Here is a 14,455-nt window from a genome sequence, read left to right on the forward strand (position 1 = left end):
TAGACATTCAATCTGTAGCATGGTCAAAACAGACATTAGTATCCCCTTTTGGCACAGGAATAAAGTGCATGAATAAAGAGGACATCCTTGTCTCCTGATCCAGTGCACTTGTTGGTTCACCTCAGTGGATCTCTACTTCCTGTTTCAATTTCCCCTCCCTCTAGGAGGCCTTCCCTAACTAACCTCAAGCCAGCATTTCATTTAGCATTCTGAGGAATCTGTTGAATAGCAATGTACAGTACTTACAAACAGTGATTCTCTAACTGAACATCAGAATTAACTCTGTGTGTGTGTATGTGTGTGTGTGTGTGTGTGCCAAGTCTTTCAGTCACGTATGACTGTTTGTGACCCAGGGACTGTAGCCCACCAGGATCTTCTGTCCAGTGAATTTTCTAGGCAAGCATACTGGAGCGGGTTGCCATTTCCTACTCCAGGGGAGCTTCCCGACCCAGGGATCGAACCCACGTCTCTTGCACCGCCTGCACTGGCAGGCAGATTCTTTACCACTGACCACCTATGAAGCCCCAGAATCACCCGAGGGCTTGATAAAACACAGATGACTGCGCCCACTCATAAGGTTTCTCATTTAGTAGGGCTCATTGGCAGGGGGTGGCTCAACATAATTTGCAACTTTCCAGGTGATGAGGCTACAGGTTAGGAAACCAGTTTAGAAACCATGGATTTAGAAACTAGCTGCATTTCCACACATATCCTAGGTTTTATCTGCAAGTCCAACACAGAAGATGCCAAATCTTAATTTTCTCAAGCAAAGACTTCAAAAGCTTAGGCATTTTTCTCGATGTTCAAGGGCCTTGAGTGCCAAGCGACTACTTCCCTGGTAGCTACAGAGGATTTTATCTTGACCTTCAAATTTCTTCGCATCGGGAAGGGCTGCTGTTCCTCTACGTTTCCTGCATCTTTTATCTAGGCTAAGAATAGAGCAGGCAGCTGGGCCTCCACTAGCGCTCATGCCTGTCCAAATTGGTTCAGCCCAGCTCATGTATAGTCTCATTTAATAGCTATAAGTGGGAGAATCTGTCTCCATCCACTCTAAAAAAACAACTGGCCACGTGAGAGAAATATCACTTCCAAAAGTAGCTTTTTCCACATTAAATACCCACACTATGATTTCTCCTCTTTTAACCAACTTACATGAAGTAAAAACTTGAGACACCTCTGTTTCCTACAACCTTTCTTTTAAAATGTCTCTCTTTGTAAATTCAGGTTCAAAATAGAAGCTAGGTTCTGAAAGTGAAAGCATTAGTCGCTCAGTCATGACCAACTCTATGTGATTCCATGGATTGTCGCCTCATCCATGGGATTCTCCAAGCAAAAATCCTGGAGTGGGTTGCCATCCCTTTCTCCTGGGGATCTTCCTCACCCAGGGACCAAACCCAGGTCTCCTGCATTGTAGGAAGACTCCTTACATCTGAACTACCAGAGAAGTTTCTGAAATTCTCAATGTATCATTCAAGACAAACTTTTTATACCACACACACAAACTGAGAGGCCTATGGTCATCCAGCAGAGGTGTATTTGGAGTATCCCACAACCCCAGAAAAGCTGATTTAAAACTTAGCATTCAAAAAACGAAGAGCATGGCATCCGGTCCCATTATTTCATGGCAAATAGATGAGGAAACAGTGGAAAAAGCAGCAGACTTTATTCTCTTGGGTTCCAAATTTGTGGTGGTTTCGCACTGAATAATACAAACACAGTATTATGACAGACAGCACAGGGAAAGCGTACAGAGAAGCAACTCCCCAAGAACCTACAGAGCACATATTTTATTGGTAACTTATCTTGTAATCTTTAACTAAGCGCAGGAAAGCAAGACAGAGACTAGAATTCAGGGATCAAGGAGGCTTCCTCCTGGAGGTCTGAAGGTAATTATATAAGAATCGTAAGGAAAGGTCTTTGAAGATAAGGGGGCTTGTTCTGTGTACAGAACAGCATCTAGCTAACACTGACGTGTCAGTCAGAACGTCCAAATTAAGGGTGGAGGAGAGTAAGCAAGGAAGAGGGAATGAGTATTCAATTCCAGGAGACATTTCTGAGAAATCAGTAAAACATGGTTCCCACACAGAATCACTGCAGATGGTTACCGCAGCCATGAAATCAAAAGATGCTTGCTCTTTGGAAGAAATATCTGACAAACCTAGACAGCATATTAAAAAGTAAAGACGTTACTTCATCAACAGAGGTCCATCTAGTCAAAGCTATGGCTTTTCCGGTAGTCATGTATGGATGTGAGAGTTGGACCATAAAGAAGGGTAAGCGCCGAAGAATTGCTGTTTTGAACTGTGGTGTTGGAGACTCTTGAGAGTCCCTTGAACTGCAAAGAGATCAAACCAGTCAATCCTAAAGGAAATCAACCCAAAATATTCATTGGAAGGACTGATGCTGAAGGTGCAGCTCCAATGGCTGACTCGTTAGAAAAAAACCCTGATGCGAGGAAAGATTGAAGGCGGGAGAAGGGGACGACAGAGGATGAGATGGTTGGATGGCTTCACTGACTCAATGGACATGAGTTTGAGTAAGCTCCAGAAGATGGCGAAGGACAGGGAAGCCTGGTATGCTGAGCAACTGAACTGAACTGATAGGGTCGCAAAGAGTCAGACACGACTGAGCCACTGAACAACACCCCACATATTGTAAAGGTTTCTGTCAACACGCTAATATAGGCTTGTTCACATATAATGCTAGACCTGTTTTTCTTGAAAAAAAGGTGAGTTAGAGCCAAGACAAAGTCCTACTTTATATTTCACAAGGAACAGTTGCACATGCTTCCTTGGAACAGGAAAAGGATCTTCCAGTTGACTGCATATTCCATCATTCAAATAAGGACCACACACAGTTACACTGCAGCCTTTATCTGCTTGTCCCTGAGAGGTATCTGAGTTTGCACTTCTGTTTTTTACAGAACTACTTGGACATATACACTTGCAGTATACTAAAAGAAAAAAAAAAAAAACATACTTAACACTTCTTAGATAAAATGTTCAAAGTGTGTGAAAAGAGCTGCCTGTTCTCCGCTTCTTCAAGGTAACCCTCAAATTCTGAGGGCTAAAGCCCTGAGATCCTGAAGTCCAGACAGATAGGTGTGCTGAGGAGAGTCACGGGATATCTTGATAGCGGCTGTGAGAGAAAACAGAGACCATTAAGGAAAAGGGAAGAGGAGAAAACCTGGGCAGAGGGGTTGAGGTAGGGAGGAGATGGAAAGGAGAGACTTACCGGTGCTTCCTAAACCAGAAGACTAAGCCTCCAACAAACAGAAGGACGAGCACCAGTAGTACCAGGGCGACAATCAAGCCCCTGGAGACACGGTTCCCATCTGTGTGGGGGACACAGGATGTGTCTCAGTCCAGGAATCTGCATATATCCCCTACTATAAGCACATGTGAGCATGCCAGATGCTTATTTCTTGTCCTGTTTAATGTTGCCCACTTATATTCCTCTGAAGTTTTTAGACGCCCCATCTTTTCTTGGGGTCTGGGCATCTATAATTCGGTTCACTTCAGCATATGCTAGTACTCATATGGAGGAAGGCACTAGTTTCACAGCTAGTCCAAACCTGAGTCTAAATCCAGCTCTTCCACTTTCTAATGATGAGAATCAGACAGGTTGACCTAGTTTCACCTCAATTTCTCATCTGTAACATGAAAACAATAGTACCTGCTCAAAGAGAGCTGGGATGATGTTCATACATACTCTGCTGTACGCAGAGTGTTCAGCTGACACCGAGAAAGCACTCAACAAACCACAGCTATCTTTGTTACCCTGCCTTTCAAAGTCCCCAGTTCCGTCCTCTGGGGGACAAGTCTTCCTGGCATTCTGTACTTGCCGCCTATTTCTGGATCTGAGGGGATTTTAGTCTGTTCTTTCCTGAATAGGGAATACCTTGTCTCAATCCTTGTTGAGTTCAGATCTTTGTTCCTCCCCTTTGAGAATCCTCTCCTTCTATCACTCCTGGCTGGGGCTTCATTTCCTCCATCCAAGGTGTGTCATTTCCCTCCCCTTCCCTAGGCCTTCCCTCTGTGCTTGAGGACCATCACCTCCCATCCCCAGCCGGGCCTCAGTTCCTTCTCACCCCAGTACAGGATGATGTCCTGGTCTCCTAGACTGCTGTGCCTCACTCGGCAACTCAGGCCAGCCGCCTCCCCAGCCGCCACATTCAGGGTTACTCGCAGATACCAAGTTGAGTCGGCATTGGGCATGACGTCTCCTTGCAGAGTGCCAGGCTCCTCCTGCTCGCCCCTCATCCACATCACCCACACAGGTTTTGGGTAGAATCCTGAGATGTGGCACACCAGCAGCAGATGGCCAGGCCCAGGACTGGGGCCACTGGACAGCCAAGCCTCCGGCTTCACTGTATTCAATAGGAGAATGAGACATCTTAGAGTGAAGACTCCACATCAGAGGCTCTGGACTTCACAGCAGGCTCATCAGTCCTACATTTCTACCTCTGGAGATGAACTCCCACCGTTTCAATCCGTTTGTATTAGCTTCTCCTGGAAAGCCTTCCCGGATCCCCATTCCCTTCCCTGGTCCAGTCTCCAGTAAATGCCCCTACTCTGTACTCCCAGGGCACCCTGTGTTCAGCTGTAACATACGTAGCAAGTTTCTAAGTGCTAGTCACTCAGTCATGCCTGACTCTTTGCAACCCCATGGACTGTAGCCCACCAGGCTCCTCTGTCCACGGAATTTTTCAGGCAAGAATACTAGAGGAGGTTGCCATTTCCTTCTTCAGGGCATCTTCACAACTCAGGGGTCAAACCCGGGTCTCCTGCATTGTGGGCAGACCCTTTACCATCTGAGCCACCAGGACACTGCTTTAACTGTTCATCTGCTTCTCTCCCTCCTCAAGCACAGATCCTGACTGACCCCCAGGGTTTATTTAATTCAATTCATGGAACCCAAAAGGTACCTAGTTAATGTCTGTGGAGTGTTTAAATACCCTCACACCTTATCCATCCCCTCCTCTTCCCGTGATGCTTAAAAGGATGTGAACCCTGGAATGAAAACCCCATATGGAGCCCAGAGTGGAGTGGAGGGCAGGAGGTGACAAAGGCAGGCTGACCTTGCTTCTCCAGCTCGGACTTCCCGGTCTGCAAGAGGCCTCTGACCAACTCGGGGCAGATGTCATGGAGGAGCCAGTGCACTGTTTCCTTGGTCCCTTGGTCCCGATTGATCACCTTGCAGACCTCCTGGATCCAAGGCGGGGCATCTGGAGCTGCCACCCAAGACATTCCTTGGAAACTCAGGACATCCCTTCCTTGAAATGCTGCACGTAAGAAGCTTTCTGAGGTGTTCCCCGGAAGCAACTCACATCCTGCAGATCCCTGGATCTCAAGAGGTACTGAGGAGAGGAATGGAAAGAAATCTATGAAGACTGAAAGGAGTTGAAGAAATTGGTGTGAGGGTTATACTAGGGACCCCAAAGTTCATGTAAATGAGAATGGCTGACCTGCAGTGGGATGAACAAGGGGTATTTTGAGGACTCAAGCTGGGACCTCTCAGGCAGAAGTGGGACTCTAAAGAGAGCCTGGAGAGAATCACGTGGGGCCAGAATCTCCCGGTTGGGCTTCAGAATCCACTGTCCCCACTGCGATCCCATCCCTCAGCTCACATTCGGCGTGCAGCATTTTGACGAATTCCCAGATGACCTTGGTGAAGCTGCTGCGATAAACCTGAAACGTATGCTGCAGCTGCTCCCACTGCTGGTCGCTGAATGTGCCCTTAGACCAAGGCTTCAGGAAGCGGATGGTGTCCGACTCATTGCGCCAAGTATAGGGCTGCAGCTCCCCCAGCCACCCCAGGCAGTCCGTGCGTGTCCAGCTGCTGTTGGCCAAGGAGGAGATTTGGAGGCCGTGGAAGGAGAACGGCGTTAGCGGGTCTGGAGAGAATACAGATCCGAGGAGCCGGGGAAACGGGAGGGAGAGCACAGAAGGGACAAGGAAGAAAAAAAGAAAGAAAGAAACAGTTAAGTTTGGGAAGAAAGGGTGATGTCTGCTGTCTCTGAATCGAGCTCGGTCTCCAGGGGCCAAGCAGCTGGAGGCAGGGAGTAGCAGGTTCTCGGGCTGGTGGATCAAGCTCCCGGCTTTCGGAGGTACATCAGTCTGCGCACGCCCGCCGCGAGCGTTGTCCCCTTTCCCTGCTCGGCTCCCTCTCGCCGACCTCTGCCGGGGAGCCCCGGTTCCACCCATCCCCCAAAGTTCCCCAAATCTGGGGAAGCCCCCAGAAGAAAAAAAACAGCAGGCACCCCACTTCCTAGCTCTGCTCTCGGACCTCGAATCTGCGTCCCCCACCCCCCGCCCCTTGGGTCCTTCCGCAACGCCCGCCCACACACCACGGGTTTCCGGGACTGCCAAAAGAGTCCTGAACTTGACCCTGTGGCTGGCCAATTCTTAAGCCTAGAGACAGGAAGGACTCCCATTCTGACTCTCCCGGGACTTGCTTCCAACCCCCTCCAGTCCAGGGATCCCTTTTTCATCTGCCAGATGGTCCCTCTCATTAGCTATCTGAGCTGCAAAGAGCCGTGGTCACAGCCACTCACTTAAGTATCATGTTTCCAACAACTGGCTTGTCTAAATCTCTTTTTCCAACGTAGAGTTACAGATAGTATGTGGAAAAAACTTTACAACTACTATTTAAGTTTTAAAGAAAGGCAGATTCAAATATCTATCAAAATTAGATATCCTTATAACAGGATGAAGTAAACCTTTAGAAAACTGTTCAAAAGAAAAACTATCATAAATGCAAAAAGAGTAAGCAAAATGATACTCATTGTTTCATTGTTTACAAGAGCAAAATATTAAAAATAGACTAAGTACACAGAGATGTATTTTTTAAATATATATTGTAAACATAATGGAATATTATAAACTATTAAAATAAATGATGCAGACATAAAAAATAAAAACAGGACATAAAGTTGTATCTATGGTATAACGTCTACCATGTTTTTTAAAACAAAGTTTAGACTGGGAGGCAAGCAATGGATGTCTCTAGGCAAAGAGATTATGGAAGATTTTAATTTATTTTACATTTTTTGTTTTCCAAAATGTCTAGGAGTGCAAACATCATGTTAATGATAAAATAATAAGGGACGTCTCTGGTGGTCCAGTGGTTAAGAATCCACCTTGCAATGCAGGGGGTGTTGGTTGGATCCCTGGTCAGGGCGATCTCAGGTGATCTCAGCCTGAAACAGCTCCCAAAAGGGCTTGGATTCCCAACCAGAGATTGAGGTTGGGTTGAAGCGGGGAGAACACCAGATCCTAGCCAGTAGACTAGTGGTCAGTGACAAAGGCCCTGGCCTTCAGATTTGCAGAAAAGAATTCCCACAAAGAAAGAAAGTAGTGAAGCAAGTACGGTATTTATTGAGAGGAAAAAAGGACAGTACAATAGGGAGAATACGACTCAAGGAGAGAAAGTCACTGAGTCGCAGCCTCCTGGCAGTTTGGACTACTTTTATAGCGCATTTCTTCCAGTTTTCCTTCTGCCAATCATTTTAATTAGCCTGTTTCACAGTCCATATTTGGTATATTTCAAGATCCTCCCATGTGTGAGCATGCACCTCTTAGCCAAGATGGATTTTACTGAAAAGGCATCTGAGTAGAACATCCCTTGACATAACTCTCCTTTGGCCTCCAAGGAGCCTTTTCTACACATGTGTGGTCTGGGAGGTCTCCTGACTTTGAGAAATATGTGCCCTGGGCAGGGCCCAACATTCTCTCTTAACTGTTCTGCTGTTAGGAAACTTAAATAAATAGTCTTAATTAGGCTGTATATTGTCACTCGGGTATTTAACTTAAAGGCAGAGTACATCATGCAAATCTGGACTGGAGGAAGCACAAGCTGGAATCGAGATTGCCAGGAGAAATATCAATAACCTCAGATTTGCAGATGACACCACCCTTGTGGCAAAAAGTGAAGAACTGAAGAGCCTTTTGATGAAAGTGAAAGAGGAGAGTGAAAAGTTGGCTTCAACATTCAGAAAACTAAGATCATCGTATCTGGTCCCATCACTTCATGGCAAATAGATGGGGAAACAATGGAACCAGTGACAGACTTTATTGTGGGGGACTCCAAAATCATTGCAAATGGTGACTGAAGCCATGAAATTAATTTTTCCTTGGAAGAAAAGCTATGACCAACCTAGACAGCATATTAAAAAGCAGAGACATTACTTAGCCAACAAAGGTCTGTCTAGTCAAATCTATGGTTTTTCCAGTCATCATGTATGGATGTGAGAGTGGACTATAAAGACAACTGAGCACAGAAGAATTGATGCTTTTGACTGTGGGGTAGAAGAAGACTCTTGAGAGTCCCTTGGACTGCAAGGAGAACCAACCAGTCCATCCTAAAGGAGACCAGTCCTGAATATTCATTGGAAGGACTGATGCTGAAGCTGAAACTCCAATACTTTGGCCACCTGATGCAAAGAACTGACTCATTGGAAAAGATCCTGATGCTGGGAAAGATTGAAGGCAGGAGGACAAGGGGACGACAGAGGATAAGATGGTTGGATGGCATCACTGACTCAATGGACAGGGGTTTCGGTGGACTCTGGAACTTGGTGATGGACAGGGAAGCCTGGCGTGCTGCAGATCATGGGGTTTCAAAGAGTCAGACACAACTGAGTGACTGAAAATTTGATGGCCTAAATGGGAAAGAAATCCAAAACAGAGGGGACATGTGTATATCCATAGCTGATTCACTTCACTGTACCTTAAAAACTAACACAGCATGGTAAAACAACTTTACTGTAATAAAAATTTTTTTAAAGAAACTAAAATAAATTTAAAATATTAATGACAAAAAAATAAAGGTAATAGGTTTATGTTTCTTCAAAAAGAAAAAAAATAAACTTTGGGACTTCCATGGCAGTGCAGTGGTTAAGAATCAGTGCTTCAAATTCAAGGGGCTCAGGTTTGATTTCCTGGACTGGATTTCATGGACTAAAATTCCACATGCCATGCAGTAGGGCAGAAAGAAAACTAAATGTTACAACAACAAAGAACAGGAACGGAGAAATGAAAATATCTTGTGCATGGTCCTTACAATATATATGAAGGGCATGCATGGGTACTCAGTCATGTCCAACTCTGTGACCCTTTGCCCACCAGACTCCTCTGTTCATGGGGCTTCCCAGGCAAGAATACTGGAGTGGGTTGCCATTTCTTACCCCAGGGGATCTTCTCAACCCAGGGATCAAACCCATATCTCCTGCATCTCCTGCATTGGCAAGCAGATTCTTTACCACTGAGTCACCTGGGAACTGCATATGAGAAGTAATATAATATTATTTAAAGGTAGCCAGCAATACATTGAAAACAATCATAAATCCTAGGGAAATTCCTTTAAAAAGGTTTAAAAAGAGGCATGCCTGTAAGGCACTAGTGGGTAAAAAATAGAATCCTAAAAAGGAAAATCCACAGATGCAACAAGTGAAAGACAAAGGAGAAAGGGAAAGTTATACCCAACTAAATGCAGAGTTCCAAAGATAGCAAGGAAAGGTAAGAAAGTCTTCTTAAGTGAACAATGCAAAGAAAGAGAGGAGCATGATAGAAGGGGTAAGACCAACAATTTCTTCAAGAAACTTGGAGATATCAAAGGAACATTTCATGCAAGGATGGGCATGATAAAGCAAAGAAATGGTAAGGACCTAACAGAAGCAGAAGGGAGTAAGAAGAGGTGGCAAGAACACACAGAAGAACTACACATAAAGGTTTCTTAATGACCCAGATAACCATGATGGTGTGGTCACTCACCTAGAGTCAGACATCCTGGAGGGTGAAGTCAAATGAGCTTTAGGAACCATTACTATGAACAAAGCCAATGGAAGTCATAGAATTCCAGCTGAGCTATTCAAATCCTAAAACATGAAGCTGTCAAAGTGCTGTACTCAATATGTCAGCAAATTTGGAAAACTCAGTAGTGGTCACAGGATTGGAAAAGGTCAGTTTTCATTCCAATCCCAAAGAAGGGCAATGGCAAAGAATGTTCCAACTACTGAACAACTGCTCTCATTTCACGTGTTAGTAAGATCATGCTCAAAACCCTTCAAGCTAGGTTTCAACAGCACAAAAACTGAGAACTTCCAAATGTTCAAGCTGGATTTAGAAAAGTCAGAGGAACCAGAGATCAAATTGCCAACATTCATTGAATCATAGAGAGAGCAAGGGAATTCCAAAAAAAAAATCTACTTCTTCTTCACTGACTATGATAAAGCCTTCAACTGTGTGGATCACAACAAACTGTGGAAAATTCTTAAAGAGATGATAATACCAGACTACTTAAGCTGCTTCCTGAGAAACATGTATGAGGGTCAAGAAGCAACAGTTAGAACTGGACATGAAACAATGGACTGGTTCCAAATTGGGAAAGGAGTACATCAAGGCTGTACATTGTCACCCTACTTATTTAACATCTATGCAAAGCACATGGGAAATGCTGAGCTGGATGAATCACAAGCTGAAATCAAGACTGCTGAGAGAAATATCAACAACCTCACACATGCAGAAGATAGCACTCTAATGGCAGAAAACAAAAAGAAACTGAAATGCCTGTTGATGAGAGTGAAAGAGGAGAGTTTAAAAGCTGGCTTAAAACTTAAGATGCAAACAGTGAAGATCATGGCATCCGATCCCATCACTTCATAGCAAATAGAAAGGGAAAAAAGTGAAAACAGTGGCAGATTTTATTTTCTAAGGCTCCAAAATCACTGTGGAGGGAGACTGTAGCCACAAAATTAGAAGACACTTGCTCCTTGGAAGAAAAGCTGTGACAAACCTAAACAGCATGTTAAAAAGCAGAGATATCACTTTGCCAACAAAGGTCTGCATAGTCCAAGCTGTGGTTTTTCCAGAAATCATGTTGGATGTGAGAGTTGGACCATAAAGAAGGCTGAGTGCCAAAGAATTGATGCTTTGAAATTGCGGTGCTGGAGAAGACTCTTGAGAGTCCTTTGGAGCACAAGGAGATCAAACCAATCAATCCTGAAGGAAATTAATCCTGAACTAAACTGAATTGGAAGACATAAGGCTGAAACTAAAGCCCCAATACTCTGGCCACCTGATGTGAACAGCTGACTTATTGGGGAAGACCTTGATGCTGTGAAAGATTGAGGGCAGGAGGAGAAAGAGGCAACAGAGGATGAGACAGTGGGATGGCATTAACTGGTTCCATGGACATGAGTTTGAGCAACCTCTGGGAGACAGTGAACAGGGAAGTGCCAGGAAAGTCTGGCATGCCACAGTCCATGGGATCTCAAAGAGCTGGACATGACTTAGTGAATGAATAACAACAACAGATGGGACAAATAGAAAACAGATGGCAAGAAACTAGACATAACTCATGTCAAAAATTTAATCATGACCTTTAAATGATCAAAACACTCTAGTCAACAAGCAGAACCAGTCAGAATGGCTGCGATCCAAAAGTCTACAAGCAATAAATGCTGGAGAGGGTGCAGAGAAAAAGGAACCCTCTTACACTCTTGGTGGGAATGCAAACTAGTACAGCCACTATGGAGAACAGTGTGGAGATTCCTTAAAAAACTGGAAATAGAACTGTCTTATGATCCAGCAATCCCACTGCTGGGCATACACACTGAGGAAACCAGAAGGGAAAGAGACACGTGTACCCCAATGTTCATCGCAGCACTGTTTATAATAGCCAGGACATGGAAGCAACCTAGATGTCCATCAGCAGATGAATGGATAAGAAAGCTGTGGTACATATACACAATGGAGTACTACTCAGCCATTAAAAAGAACACATTTGAATCAGTTCTAATGAGGTGGATGAAACTGGAGCCTATTATACAGAGTGAAGTAAGCCAGAAAGAAAAACACCAATACAGTATACTAACGTATATATATGGAATTTAGAAAGATGGTAACAATAACCCTGTGTACGAGACAGCAAAAGAGACACTGATGTATAGAACAGTCTTATGGACTCTGTTGGAGAGGGAGAGGGTGGGAAGATTTGGGAGAATGGCATTGAAACGTGTAATATCATGTATGAAACGAGTTGCCTGTCCAGGTTCAATGCACGATACTGGATGCTCGGGGCTGGTGCACTGGGACGACCCAGAGGGATGGTGTGGGGAGGGAGGGAAGAGGATTCAGGATGGGGAGCACATGTATACCTGTGGCGGATTCGTTTTGATATTTGGCAAAACTAATACAGTGTTTCAGGTTTAAAAATAAAATTTTAAAAAAATAAATAAATAAAAATAAAAGTTGGTGGGAATGCAAACTACTACAGCCACTATGGAGAACAGTGTGGAGATTCCTTAAAAAACTGGAAATAGAACTGCCTTATGATCCAGCAATCCCACTGCTGGGCATACACACTGAGGAAACCAGAAGGGAAAGAGACACGTGTACCCCAATGTTCATCGCAGCACTGTTTATAATAGCCAGGACATGGAAGCAACCTAGATGTCCATCAGCAGATGAATGGATAAGAAAGCTGTGGTACATATACACAATGGAGTATTACTCAGCCATTAAAAAGAATACATTTGAATCAGTTCTAATGAGGTGGATGAAACTGGAGCCTAGTATACAGAGTGAAGTAAGCCAGAAAGAAAAACACCAATACAGTATACTAACGCATATATATGGAATTTAGAAAGATGGTAACAATAACCCTGTGTACGAGACAGCAAAAGAGACACTGATGTATAGAATAGTCTTATGGACTCTGAGAGAGAGGGAGAGGGTGGGAGGATTTGGGAGAATGGCATTGAAACATGTAAAATATCATGTATGAAATGAGTTGCCAGTCCAGGTTCGATGCATGATACTGGATGCTTGGGGCTGGTGCACTGGGACGACCCGGAGGGATGGAATGGGGAGGGAGGATGAAGGAGGGTTCAGGATGGGGAACACATGTATACCTGTGGCGGATTCATTTTGATATTTGGCAAAACTAATACAATTATGTAAAGTTTAAAAAATAAAATAAAATTTAAAAAAATAAAAAAATAAAATAAAATAAATTAAAAAAACAAGCAGAAATTGTTATAATGAATTAAAAAGAAAAACCCAACTATTTGCTAGCCACCAAAAACATACTTTAAGAATAAAGAAACATATAGGTTAAAAACAGAATCTTGAAGAAGATATACCAAGTGAACCCTAGTAATAAGAAAGCAAGAGTGACTATTTTAGTGTCAGACAAAGTAGAATTCAGGATAAGGAATATCAGAAGAAAAAAAAAAGGCCATTTAATAATGGTAAAAGTGTCAATCATGGGAATTCCCTAAGACCCAATGCTGTCACTACTAAGATCTGGATTCAATCCCTGGTCGGAAAACTAAGATCCTGCAAGCTGCTTGACCAAAAAAAAAAAAAGTCAACTCATCAAGAAAACAATCTTAAATGTGTCTGAACCTAATAATAGAGTTTCAAAATCCATAAGCAAAAGCCTACAGAAATGCAGGGGAAATAGATAAATCCCTAATTATAGTTGCAGATTTCACTGCAGATGGTGACTGCAGCCATGAAATTAAAAGATGCTTGCTCCTTGGAAGAAAAGCCATAACCAACCTAGACAGCATATTAAAAAGCAGAGACATTACTTTGCCAACAAAAGTCCACATAGTCAAAGCTATGTTTCTTCCAGTAGGCATGTATGAATATGAGAGTTGGACCATAAAGAAGGCTGGGTGTCAAAGAATTGATGCTTTTGAACTGTGGTGTTAGAGAAGACTCTTGAGAGTCTCTTAGACTACAAGGAGGCCAAACCAATCAATCCTAAAGGAAATCAATCCTGAATATTCATTGGAAGGACAGATGCTGAAGCTGAAACCCCAATACTTTGGCCACATGTTGTGAAGAGGTGACTCACTGGAAAAGACCCTGGGAAAGATGGAAGGCAGGAGGAGAAGGGGGCAACAGAGAATGAGATGGTTGAATGGTATCACTGACTCAATGGAAATGAGTTTGGGCAAGCTCTGGGAAATGGTGAAGGACAAGGAAGCCTGGCATGCTGCAGTCCATGAGGTTGCAAAGAGTGAGACACAACTGAGCGACTGAACAACAAAAATCTCAGTAACCGAACAGATAGAATGTTTTTTAAAAATCTAGAAGATTTGAAGCACAATATCCGTGGCTGTGCAGGTCCAGGAGGGCCTAGAGGAGCTATCCCATATTGAAGGTCAGGAAGGGCAGCGGTGAGGAGATACCCCTCGTCCAAGGTAAGGAGTAACGGCTGCGCTTTGCTGGAGCAGCCGTATAGAGATACCCCACATCCAAGGTAAGAGAAACCCAAGTAAGACAGTAGGTGTTGCAAGAGGGCATCAGAGGGCAAACACACTGAAACCATACTCACAGAAAACTAGTCAATCTAATCACACTAGGACCACAGCCTTGTCTAACTCAATGAAACTAAGCCATGCCCGTGGGGCAACCTAAGATGGGCAGGTCATGGTGAAGAG

General features: G+C 43.9%; 1 protein-coding gene across 1 annotated transcript; it reads right to left on the reverse strand.

Moving 5' to 3' along the window:
• Nucleotides 1-2,857: 2,857 nt before the first annotated feature.
• On the reverse strand, nt 2,858-6,324 carry LOC129654579 (antigen-presenting glycoprotein CD1d-like). The gene is made up of 5 exons (XM_055583893.1): nt 5,630-6,324; nt 5,081-5,359; nt 4,091-4,369; nt 3,235-3,334; nt 2,858-3,138 (listed from the first exon to the last, which is right to left on the reverse strand). The coding sequence occupies exons 1-5, from the start codon at nt 6,204-6,206 to the stop codon at nt 3,117-3,119; spliced, it is 1,257 nt and encodes a 418-aa protein (XP_055439868.1). The 5' UTR covers nt 6,207-6,324; the 3' UTR covers nt 2,858-3,116.
• Nucleotides 6,325-14,455: the final 8,131 nt, after the last annotated feature.

The sequence above is a fragment of the Bubalus kerabau genome, chromosome 6 (genome assembly GCF_029407905.1).
Source record: "Bubalus kerabau isolate K-KA32 ecotype Philippines breed swamp buffalo chromosome 6, PCC_UOA_SB_1v2, whole genome shotgun sequence".
NCBI lineage: Eukaryota > Metazoa > Chordata > Mammalia > Artiodactyla > Bovidae > Bubalus > Bubalus kerabau.